General features: G+C 55.2%; 1 protein-coding gene across 1 annotated transcript in view; it reads left to right on the top strand.

Moving 5' to 3' along the window:
* LOC144955629 (uncharacterized) overlaps positions 1-12500 on the top strand; it is a 27837-nt gene that overhangs the window by 727 nt on the left and 14610 nt on the right. The window contains exon 2 of the mRNA XM_078885800.1: positions 1164-1326. Within this exon, the coding sequence (XP_078741926.1) occupies positions 1169-1326 (158 nt within the window). The 5' untranslated portion in view covers positions 1164-1168. The remainder of the gene's footprint in view (positions 1-1163; positions 1327-12500) is intronic.

Below are 12500 nucleotides of genomic sequence, written 5' to 3'. Positions count from 1 at the left end.
AGGTGGTGGTGGTGATGGTGGTGGTGGAGGTGGTGGAGGTGGTGGAGGTGGTGATGATGGTGATGGTGGTGATGGTGGTGATGGTGATGGTGGTACTATACTATACACTACTACACTACACTACTACACTACACTATACACTACTACACTATACACTACACTACTACACTACACTACTACACTACACTATACACTACTACACTATACACTACTACACTACACTACTACACTACACTATACACTACTACACTACACTATACACTACTACACTACACTATACACTACTACACTATACACTACTACACTACACTATACACTACTACACTACACTATACACTACACTACACTACTACACTACACTATACACTACTACACTACACTATACACTACTACACTACACTATGCACTACTACACTATACACTACTACACTACACTATACACTACACTATACACTACTACACTACACTATACACTACTACACTACACTATACACTACTACACTACACTATGCACTACTACACTACACTATACACTACTACACTACACTATACACTACTACACTACACTATACACTACTACACTATACACTACACTATACACTACTACACTATACACTACTACACTACACTATACACTACTACACTACACTATACACTACTACACTACACTATACACTACTATACTACACTATGCACTACTACACTACACTATATACTACTACACTACACTATACACTACACTACACTACTACACTACACTATACACTACTACACTACACTATACACTACTATACTACACTATACACTACTACACTACACTATACACTACTACACTACACTATACACTACACTATACACTACTACACTATACACTACACTACACTATACACTACTACACTACACTATACACTACTACACTACACTATACACTACTACACTACACTATACACTACACTATACACTACTACACTATACACTACTACACTACACTTTACACTACACTATACACTACACTACACTATACACTACTACACTATACACTACACTATACACTACACTATACACTACTACACTATACACTACACTATACACTACACTATACACTACTACACTATACACTACTACACTACACTATACACTACTACACTGTGTGTGTGTGCTAGGTGCTATGGGTGACTGGGGCTCAGTGGGCAAGGCTCTGGAGCAAGTCCACGAACACTCGACCGCCGTGGGACGAGTTTGGCTCTCGCTGCTTTTCGTGTTCCGAGTGCTCGTCCTTGGAGCAGCCGCAGAGAACGTGTGGAGCGACGAACAGGTGGACTACAGGTGGGGTGGATTAGTCACTCAGTCAGTGAGTGCGTCACTCAGTGAGTCACTCACTCACTCAGTCACTCGGACATTCACTCATACACTCACTCAGTCAGTCAGTCAGTGGCTTAGTCAGAGAACGTGTGGAGCGATGAACAGGTGGACTACAGGTGAGGTCGATTAGTCACTCAGTGAGTCACTCAGTGAGTCAGTCAGTGAGTCGGTCAGTTAGTCACTCAGTCACTCAGTCGCTCGCTCGCTCAGTCATACACTCACTCACTCACTCAGTGGCTTAGTCAGAGAACGTGTGGAGCGACGAACAGGTGGACTACAGGTGGGGTGGATTATTCACTCAGTGAGTCAGTGAGTCACTCAGTCAGTCACTCAGTGAGTCAGTCAGTCAGTGAGTCACTCAGTCACTCACTCAGTCAGTCAGTCAGTGGCTTAGTCAGAGAACGTGTGGAGCGATGAACAGGTGGACTACAGGTGAGGTCGATTAGTCACTCAGTGAGTCACTCAGTGAGTCAGTCAGTGAGTCGGTCAGTTAGTCACTCAGTCACTCAGTCGCTCGCTCGCTCAGTCATACACTCACTCACTCACTCAGTGGCTTAGTCAGAGAACGTGTGGAGCGACGAACAGGTGGACTACAGGTGGGGTCTATTAGTCACTCAGTCAGTGAGTGCGTCACTCAGTGAGTCACTCACTCACTCAGTCACTCGGACATTCACTCATACACTCACTCATACACTCACTCAGTCACTCAGTCAGTGGCTTAGTCAGTCAGTCACTCGGTCATTCACTCATACACTCACTCAGTCACTCAGTCAGTGGCTTAGTCAGTCACTCAGTCACTCAGTGAGTCACTCACTCACTCAGTCACTCACTCAGTCACTCACTCACTCACTCAGTCACTCACTCAGTCACTAAGTCACTAAGTCAGTGAGTCAGTCACTCACTCAGTCAGTCACTCACTCACTCAGTCTCTCTCTGTGTCTCTCTCTGTCTCTACCTGTCTCTCTCTACCTGTCTATCTGTCTCTCTACCTGTGTGTGTCTCTCTCTACCTGTGTGGTGTCTCAAGGTGCAACACGCTCCAGCCGGGCTGCGAGAACGTTTGCTACGACGCCGCGTTCCCCATCTCGCACGTGCGCCTCTGTCTCTCTACCTGTCTCTCTACCTGTGTCTCTCTCTCTACCTGTGTGTCTCTCTGTGTCTCTCTCTCCCTGTGTGTCTCTGTGGTGTGTCTCTGTGAAGGTGCAACACGCTGCAGCCGGGCTGCGAGAACGTTTGCTACGACGCCGCGTTCCCCATCTCGCACGTGCGCCTCTGTCTCTCTACCTGTGTCTCTCTCTACCTGTGTGTCTCTCTGTGTGTCTCTCTCTCTCTCTGTCTCTCTCCCTGTGTCTCTCTGTGGTGTGTCTCTGTCTCAAGGTGCAACACGCTCCAGCCGGGCTGCGAGAACGTTTGCTACGACGCCGCGTTCCCCATCTCGCACGTGCGCCTCTGTCTCTCTACCTGTGTCTCTCTCTCTACCTGCGTGGCTCCCTGTGTGTCTCTCTACCTGTCTCTCTCCCTGTGTCTCTCTGTGGTGTGTCTCTGTGAAGGTGCAACACGCTGCAGCCGGGCTGCGAGAACGTTTGCTACGACGCCGCGTTCCCCATCTCGCACGTGCGCCTCTGTCTCTCTACCTGTGTCTCTCTACCTGTCTCTCTACCTGTGTCTCTCTCTCTACCTGTGTCTCTCTCTCTACCTGTGTGTCTCTCTCTGTCTCTCTCTCCCTGTGTCTCTCTGTGGTGTGTCTCTGTGAAGGTGCAACACGCTGCAGCCGGGCTGCGAGAACGTTTGCTACGACGCCGCGTTCCCCATCTCGCACGTGCGCCTCTGTCTCTCTACCTGTGTCTCTCTCTCTACCTGTGTGTCTCTCTGTGTCTCTCTCTCCCTGTGTCTCTCTGTGGTGTGTCTCTGTGAAGGTGCAACACGCTGCAGCCGGGCTGCGAGAACGTTTGCTACGACGCCGCGTTCCCCATCTCGCACGTGCGCCTCTGTCTCTCTACCTGTGTCTCTCTCTCTACCTGCGTGGCTCCCTGTGTGTCTCTCTACCTGTCTCTCTCCTTGTGTCTCTCTGTGGTGTGTCTCTGTCTCAAGGTGCAACACGCTCCAGCCGGGCTGCGAGAACGTTTGCTACGACGCCGCGTTCCCCATCTCGCACGTGCGCCTCTGTCTCTCTACCTGTGTCTCTCTCTCTACCTGCGTGGCTCCCTGTGTGTCTCTCTACCTGTCTCTCTCCCTGTGTCTCTCTGTGGTGTGTCTCTGTCTCAAGGTGCAACACGCTCCAGCCGGGCTGCGAGAACGTTTGCTACGACGCCGCGTTCCCCATCTCGCACGTGCGCCTCTGTCTCTCTACCTGTGTCTCTCTCTCTACCTGCGTGGCTCCCTGTGTGTCTCTCTACCTGTCTCTCTCCCTGTGTCTCTCTGTGGTGTGTCTCTGTCTCAAGGTGCAACACGCTCCAGCCGGGCTGCGAGAACGTTTGCTACGACGCCGCGTTCCCCATCTCGCACGTGCGCCTCTGTCTCTCTACCTGTGTCTCTCTCTCTACCTGCGTGGCTCCCTGTGTGTCTCTCTACCTGTCTCTCTCCCTGTGTCTCTCTGTGGTGTGTCTCTGTCTCAAGGTGCAACACGCTCCAGCCGGGCTGCGAGAACGTTTGCTACGACGCCGCGTTCCCCATCTCGCACGTGCGCCTCTGTCTCTCTACCTGTCTCTCTACCTGTGTCTCTCTCTACCTGTGTGTCTCTCTGTGTGTCTCTCTCTCTCTCTGTCTCTCTCCCTGTGTCTCTCTGTGGTGTGTCTCTGTGAAGGTGCAACACGCTCCAGCCGGGCTGCGAGAACGTTTGCTACGACGCCGCGTTCCCCATCTCGCACGTGCGCCTCTGTCTCTCTACCTGTCTCTCTACCTGTCTCTCTCTCTCTACCTGTGTGTCTCTCTCTGTCTCTCTCTCCCTGTGTCTCTCTGTGGTGTGTCTCTGTGAAGGTGCAACACGCTCCAGCCGGGCTGCGAGAACGTTTGCTACGACGCCGCGTTCTCCATCTCGCACGTGCGCCTCTGTCTCTCTACCTGTCTCTCTACCTGTGTCTCTCTCTACCTGTGTGTCTCTCTGTGTGTCTCTCTCTCTGTCTCTCTCCCTGTGTCTCTCTGTGGTGTGTCTCTGTCTCAAGGTGCAACACGCTCCAGCCGGGCTGCGAGAACGTTTGCTACGACGCCGCGTTCCCCATCTCGCACGTGCGCCTCTGTCTCTCTACCTGTCTCTCTACCTGTGTCTCTCTCTACCTGTGTGTCTCTCTGTGTGTCTCTCTCTCTCTCTGTCTCTCTCCCTGTGTCTCTCTGTGGTGTGTCTCTGTCTCAAGGTGCAACACGCTCCAGCCGGGCTGCGAGAACGTTTGCTACGACGCCGCGTTCCCCATCTCGCACGTGCGACTCTGTCTCTCTACCTGTCTCTCTACCTGTGTCTCTCTCTCTACCTGTGTGTCTCTCTCTGTCTCTCTCTCCCTGTGTCTCTCTGTGGTGTGTCTCTGTGAAGGTGCAACACGCTCCAGCCGGGCTGCGAGAACGTTTGCTACGACGCCGCGTTCCCCATCTCGCACGTGCGCCTCTGTCTCTCTACCTGTCTCTCTACCTGTGTCTCTCTCTCTACCTGTGTGTCTCTCTGTGTCTCTCTCTCCCTGTGTGTCTCTGTGGTGTGTCTCTGTGAAGGTGCAACACGCTGCAGCCGGGCTGCGAGAACGTTTGCTACGACGCCGCGTTCCCCATCTCGCACGTGCGCCTCTGTGTGTCTCTACCTGTCTCTCTACCTGTGTCTCTCTCTCTACCTGTGTGTCTCTCTCTGTCTCTCTCTCCCTGTGTCTCTCTGTGGTGTGTCTCTGTGAAGGTGCAACACGCTCCAGCCGGGCTGCGAGAACGTTTGCTACGACGCCGCGTTCCCCATCTCGCACGTGCGACTCTGTCTCTCTACCTGTCTCTCTACCTGTGTCTCTCTCTACCTGTGTGTCTCTCTGTGTGTCTCTCTCTCTCTCTGTCTCTCTCCCTGTGTCTCTCTGTGGTGTGTCTCTGTCTCAAGGTGCAACACGCTCCAGCCGGGCTGCGAGAACGTTTGCTACGACGCCGCGTTCCCCATCTCGCACGTGCGCCTCTGTCTCTCTACCTGTCTCTCTACCTGTGTCTCTCTCTCTACCTGTGTGTCTCTCTGTGTCTCTCTCTCCCTGTGTCTCTCTGTGGTGTGTCTCTGTGAAGGTGCAACACGCTCCAGCCGGGCTGCGAGAACGTTTGCTACGACGCCGCGTTCCCCATCTCGCACGTGCGACTCTGTCTCTCTACCTGTCTCTCTACCTGTGTCTCTCTCTACCTGTGTGTCTCTCTGTGTGTCTCTCTCTCTCTCTGTCTCTCTCCCTGTGTCTCTCTGTGGTGTGTCTCTGTCTCAAGGTGCAACACGCTCCAGCCGGGCTGCGAGAACGTTTGCTACGACGCCGCGTTCCCCATCTCGCACGTGCGCCTCTGTCTCTCTACCTGTCTCTCTACCTGTGTCTCTCTCTCTACCTGTGTGTCTCTCTGTGTGTCTCTCTCTCTCTCTGTCTCTCTCCCTGTGTCTCTCTGTGGTGTGTCTCTGTCTCAAGGTGCAACACGCTCCAGCCGGGCTGCGAGAACGTTTGCTACGACGCCGCGTTCCCCATCTCGCACGTGCGCCTCTGTCTCTCTACCTGTCTCTCTACCTGTGTCTCTCTCTACCTGTGTGTCTCTCTCTGTCTCTCTCTCCCTGTGGCTCTCTGTGGTGTGTCTCTGTGAAGGTGCAACACGCTCCAGCCGGGCTGCGAGAACGTTTGCTACGACGCCGCGTTCCCCATCTCGCACGTGCGACTCTGTCTCTCTACCTGTCTCTCTACCTGTGTCTCTCTCTACCTGTGTGTCTCTCTGTGTGTCTCTCTCTCTCTCTGTCTCTCTCCCTGTGTCTCTCTGTGGTGTGTCTCTGTCTCAAGGTGCAACACGCTCCAGCCGGGCTGCGAGAACGTTTGCTACGACGCCGCGTTCCCCATCTCGCACGTGCGCCTCTGTCTCTCTACCTGTCTCTCTACCTGTGTCTCTCTCTCTACCTGTGTGTCTCTCTGTGTGTCTCTCTCTCTCTCTGTCTCTCTCCCTGTGTCTCTCTGTGGTGTGTCTCTGTCTCAAGGTGCAACACGCTCCAGCCGGGCTGCGAGAACGTTTGCTACGACGCCGCGTTCCCCATCTCGCACGTGCGCCTCTGTCTCTCTACCTGTCTCTCTACCTGTGTCTCTCTCTCTACCTGTGTGTCTCTCTGTGTGTCTCTCTCTCTCTCTGTCTCTCTCCTTGTGTCTCTCTGTGGTGTGTCTCTGTCTCAAGGTGCAACACGCTCCAGCCGGGCTGCGAGAACGTTTGCTACGACGCCGCGTTCCCCATCTCGCACGTGCGCCTCTGTCTCTCTACCTGTCTCTCTACCTGTGTCTCTCTCTCTACCTGTGTGTCTCTCTGTGTGTCTCTCTCTCTCTCTGTCTCTCTCCCTGTGTCTCTCTGTGGTGTGTCTCTGTCTCAAGGTGCAACACGCTCCAGCCGGGCTGCGAGAACGTTTGCTACGACGCCGCGTTCCCCATCTCGCACGTGCGCCTCTGTCTCTCTACCTGTCTCTCTACCTGTGTCTCTCTCTCTACCTGTGTGTCTCTCTGTGTGTCTCTCTCTCTCTCTGTCTCTCTCCCTGTGTCTCTCTGTGGTGTGTCTCTGTCTCAAGGTGCAACACGCTCCAGCCGGGCTGCGAGAACGTTTGCTACGACGCCGCGTTCCCCATCTCGCACGTGCGCCTCTGTCTCTCTACCTGTCTCTCTACCTGTGTCTCTCTCTCTACCTGTGTGTCTCTCTGTGTGTCTCTCTCTCTCTCTGTCTCTCTCCCTGTGTCTCTCTGTGGTGTGTCTCTGTCTCAAGGTGCAACACGCTCCAGCCGGGCTGCGAGAACGTTTGCTACGACGCCGCGTTCCCCATCTCGCACGTGCGCCTCTGTCTCTCTACCTGTCTCTCTACCTGTGTCTCTCTCTCTACCTGTGTGTCTCTCTGTGTGTCTCTCTCTCTCTCTGTCTCTCTCCCTGTGTCTCTCTGTGGTGTGTCTCTGTCTCAAGGTGCAACACGCTCCAGCCGGGCTGCGAGAACGTTTGCTACGACGCCGCGTTCCCCATCTCGCACGTGCGCCTCTGTCTCTCTACCTGTCTCTCTACCTGTGTCTCTCTCTCTACCTGTGTGTCTCTCTGTGTGTCTCTCTCTCTCTCTGTCTCTCTCCCTGTGTCTCTCTGTGGTGTGTCTCTGTCTCAAGGTGCAACACGCTCCAGCCGGGCTGCGAGAACGTTTGCTACGACGCCGCGTTCCCCATCTCGCACGTGCGCCTCTGTCTCTCTACCTGTCTCTCTACCTGTGTCTCTCTCTCTACCTGTGTGTCTCTCTGTGTGTCTCTCTCTCTCTCTGTCTCTCTCCCTGTGTCTCTCTGTGGTGTGTCTCTGTCTCAAGGTGCAACACGCTCCAGCCGGGCTGCGAGAATGTTTGCTACGACGCCGCGTTCCCCATCTCGCACGTGCGCCTCTGTCTCTCTACCTGTGTCTCTCTCTCTACCTGTGTGTCTCTCTGTGTGTCTCTCTCTCTCTCTGTCTCTCTCCCTGTGTCTCTCTGTGGTGTGTCTCTGTCTCAAGGTGCAACACGCTCCAGCCGGGCTGCGAGAACGTTTGCTACGACGCCGCGTTCCCCATCTCGCACGTGCGCCTCTGTCTCTCTACCTGTCTCTCTACCTGTGTCTCTCTCTCTACCTGTGTGTCTCTCTGTGTGTCTCTCTCTCTCTCTGTCTCTCTCCCTGTGTCTCTCTGTGGTGTGTCTCTGTCTCAAGGTGCAACACGCTCCAGCCGGGCTGCGAGAACGTTTGCTACGACGCCGCGTTCCCCATCTCGCACGTGCGCCTCTGTCTCTCTACCTGTCTCTCTACCTGTGTCTCTCTCTCTACCTGTGTGTCTCTCTGTGTGTCTCTCTCTCTCTCTGTCTCTCTCCCTGTGTCTCTCTGTGGTGTGTCTCTGTCTCAAGGTGCAACACGCTCCAGCCGGGCTGCGAGAACGTTTGCTACGACGCCGCGTTCCCCATCTCGCACGTGCGCCTCTGTCTCTCTACCTGTCTCTCTACCTGTGTCTCTCTCTCTACCTGTGTGTCTCTCTGTGTGTCTCTCTCTCTCTCTGTCTCTCTCCCTGTGTCTCTCTGTGGTGTGTCTCTGTCTCAAGGTGCAACACGCTCCAGCCGGGCTGCGAGAACGTTTGCTACGACGCCGCGTTCCCCATCTCGCACGTGCGCCTCTGTCTCTCTACCTGTCTCTCTCTCTCTACCTGTGTGTCTCTCTGTGTGTCTCTCTCTCTCTGTCTCTCTCCCTGTGTCTCTCTGTGGTGTGTCTCTGTCTCAAGGTGCAACACGCTCCAGCCGGGCTGCGAGAACGTTTGCTACGACGCCGCGTTCCCCATCTCGCACGTGCGCCTCTGTCTCTCTACCTGTGTCTCTCTCTCTACCTGTGTGTCTCTCTGTGTGTCTCTCTCTCTCTCTGTCTCTCTCCCTGTGTCTCTCTGTGGTGTGTCTCTGTCTCAAGGTGCAACACGCTCCAGCCGGGCTGCGAGAACGTTTGCTACGACGCCGCGTTCCCCATCTCGCACGTGCGCCTCTGTCTCTCTACCTGTGTCTCTCTCTCTACCTGTGTGTCTCTCTGTGTGTCTCTCTCTCTCTCTGTCTCTCTCCCTGTGTCTCTCTGTGGTGTGTCTCTGTCTCAAGGTGCAACACGCTCCAGCCGGGCTGCGAGAACGTTTGCTACGACGCCGCGTTCCCCATCTCGCACGTGCGCCTCTGTCTCTCTACCTGTGTCTCTCTCTCTACCTGTGTGTCTCTCTGTGTGTCTCTCTCTCTCTCTGTCTCTCTCCCTGTGTCTCTCTGTGGTGTGTCTCTGTCTCAAGGTGCAACACGCTCCAGCCGGGCTGCGAGAACGTTTGCTACGACGCCGCGTTCCCCATCTCGCACGTGCGCCTCTGTCTCTCTACCTGTGTCTCTCTCTCTACCTGTGTGTCTCTCTGTGTGTCTCTCTCTCTCTCTGTCTCTCTCCCTGTGTCTCTCTGTGGTGTGTCTCTGTCTCAAGGTGCAACACGCTCCAGCCGGGCTGCGAGAACGTTTGCTACGACGCCGCGTTCCCCATCTCGCACGTGCGCCTCTGTCTCTCTACCTGTCTCTCTACCTGTGTCTCTCTCTCTACCTGTGTCTCTGTCTCTCTGTCTCAAGGTGCAACACGCTCCAGCCGGGCTGCGAGAACGTTTGCTACGACGCCGCGTTCCCCATCTCGCACGTGCGCCTCTGTCTCTCTACCTGTCTCTCTACCTGTGTCTCTCTCTCTACCTGTGTGTCTCTCTGTGTGTCTCTCTCTCTCTCTGTCTCTCTCCCTGTGTCTCTCTGTGGTGTGTCTCTGTCTCAAGGTGCAACACGCTCCAGCCGGGCTGCGAGAACGTTTGCTACGACGCCGCGTTCCCCATCTCGCACGTGCGCCTCTGTCTCTCTACCTGTCTCTCTACCTGTGTCTCTCTCTCTACCTGTGTGTCTCTCTGTGTGTCTCTCTCTCTCTCTGTCTCTCTCCCTGTGTCTCTCTGTGGTGTGTCTCTGTCTCAAGGTGCAACACGCTCCAGCCGGGCTGCGAGAACGTTTGCTACGACGCCGCGTTCCCCATCTCGCACGTGCGCCTCTGTCTCTCTACCTGTCTCTCTACCTGTGTCTCTCTCTCTACCTGTGTGTCTCTCTGTGTGTCTCTCTCTCTCTCTGTCTCTCTCCCTGTGTCTCTCTGTGGTGTGTCTCTGTCTCAAGGTGCAACACGCTCCAGCCGGGCTGCGAGAACGTTTGCTACGACGCCGCGTTCCCCATCTCGCACGTGCGCCTCTGTCTCTCTACCTGTCTCTCTCTCTCTACCTGTGTGTCTCTCTGTGTGTCTCTCTCTCTCTGTCTCTCTCCCTGTGTCTCTCTGTGGTGTGTCTCTGTCTCAAGGTGCAACACGCTCCAGCCGGGCTGCGAGAACGTTTGCTACGACGCCGCGTTCCCCATCTCGCACGTGCGCCTCTGTCTCTCTACCTGTGTCTCTCTCTCTACCTGTGTGTCTCTCTGTGTGTCTCTCTCTCTCTCTGTCTCTCTCCCTGTGTCTCTCTGTGGTGTGTCTCTGTCTCAAGGTGCAACACGCTCCAGCCGGGCTGCGAGAACGTTTGCTACGACGCCGCGTTCCCCATCTCGCACGTGCGCCTCTGTCTCTCTACCTGTGTCTCTCTCTCTACCTGTGTGTCTCTCTGTGTGTCTCTCTCTCTCTCTGTCTCTCTCCCTGTGTCTCTCTGTGGTGTGTCTCTGTCTCAAGGTGCAACACGCTCCAGCCGGGCTGCGAGAACGTTTGCTACGACGCCGCGTTCCCCATCTCGCACGTGCGCCTCTGTCTCTCTACCTGTGTCTCTCTCTCTACCTGTGTGTCTCTCTGTGTGTCTCTCTCTCTCTCTGTCTCTCTCCCTGTGTCTCTCTGTGGTGTGTCTCTGTCTCAAGGTGCAACACGCTCCAGCCGGGCTGCGAGAACGTTTGCTACGACGCCGCGTTCCCCATCTCGCACGTGCGCCTCTGTCTCTCTACCTGTGTCTCTCTCTCTACCTGTGTGTCTCTCTGTGTGTCTCTCTCTCTCTCTGTCTCTCTCCCTGTGTCTCTCTGTGGTGTGTCTCTGTCTCAAGGTGCAACACGCTCCAGCCGGGCTGCGAGAACGTTTGCTACGACGCCGCGTTCCCCATCTCGCACGTGCGCCTCTGTCTCTCTACCTGTCTCTCTACCTGTGTCTCTCTCTCTACCTGTGTCTCTGTCTCTCTGTCTCAAGGTGCAACACGCTCCAGCCGGGCTGCGAGAACGTTTGCTACGACGCCGCGTTCCCCATCTCGCACGTGCGCCTCTGTCTCTCTACCTGTCTCTCTACCTGTGTCTCTCTCTCTACCTGTGTCTCTGTCTCTCTGTCTCAAGGTGCAACACGCTCCAGCCGGGCTGCGAGAACGTTTGCTACGACGCCGCGTTCCCCATCTCGCACGTGCGCCTCTGTCTCTCTACCTGTCTCTCTACCTGTGTCTCTCTCTCTACCTGTGTCTCTGTCTCTCTGTCTCAAGGTGCAACACGCTCCAGCCGGGCTGCGAGAACGTTTGCTACGACGCCGCGTTCCCCATCTCGCACGTGCGCCTCTGTCTCTCTACCTGTCTCTCTACCTGTGTCTCTCTCTCTACCTGTGTCTCTGTCTCTCTGTCTCAAGGTGCAACACGCTCCAGCCGGGCTGCGAGAACGTTTGCTACGACGCCGCGTTCCCCATCTCGCACGTGCGCCTCTGTCTCTCTACCTGTCTCTCTACCTGTGTCTCTCTCTCTACCTGTGTCTCTGTCTCTCTGTCTCAAGGTGCAACACGCTCCAGCCGGGCTGCGAGAACGTTTGCTACGACGCCGCGTTCCCCATCTCGCACGTGCGCCTCTGTCTCTCTACCTGTCTCTCTACCTGTGTCTCTCTCTCTACCTGTGTCTCTGTCTCTCTGTCTCAAGGTGCAACACGCTCCAGCCGGGCTGCGAGAACGTTTGCTACGACGCCGCGTTCCCCATCTCGCACGTGCGCCTCTGTCTCTCTACCTGTCTCTCTCTCTCTACCTGTGTGTCTCTCTGTGTGTCTCTCTCTCTCTCTGTCTCTCTACCTGAGTCTCTGTCTCTCTGTCTCAAGGTGCAACACGCTCCAGCCGGGCTGCGAGAACGTTTGCTACGACGCCGCGTTCCCCATCTCGCACGTGCGCCTCTGTCTCTCTACCTGTCTCTCTACCTGTGTCTCTCTCTCTACCTGTGTCTCTGTCTCTCTGTCTCAAGGTGCAACACGCTCCAGCCGGGCTGCGAGAACGTTTGCTACGACGCCGCGTTCCCCATCTCGCACGTGCGCCTCTGTCTCTCTACCTGTCTCTCTACCTGTGTCTCTCTCTCTACCTGTGTCTCTGTCTCTCTGTCTCAAGGTGCAACACGCTCCAGCCGGGCTGCGAGAACGTTTGCTACGACGCCGCGTTCCCCATCTCGCACGTGCGCCTCTGTCTCTCTACCTGTCTCTCTA

This window comes from Lampetra fluviatilis, unplaced genomic scaffold, assembly GCF_964198595.1.
Source record: "Lampetra fluviatilis unplaced genomic scaffold, kcLamFluv1.1 SCAFFOLD_564, whole genome shotgun sequence".
Taxonomy (NCBI): Eukaryota; Metazoa; Chordata; class Hyperoartia; order Petromyzontiformes; family Petromyzontidae; genus Lampetra; species Lampetra fluviatilis.
The sequence above is the reverse complement of the archived record's forward strand: the minus strand, read 5'-3'. Positions and strand labels throughout refer to the sequence as shown.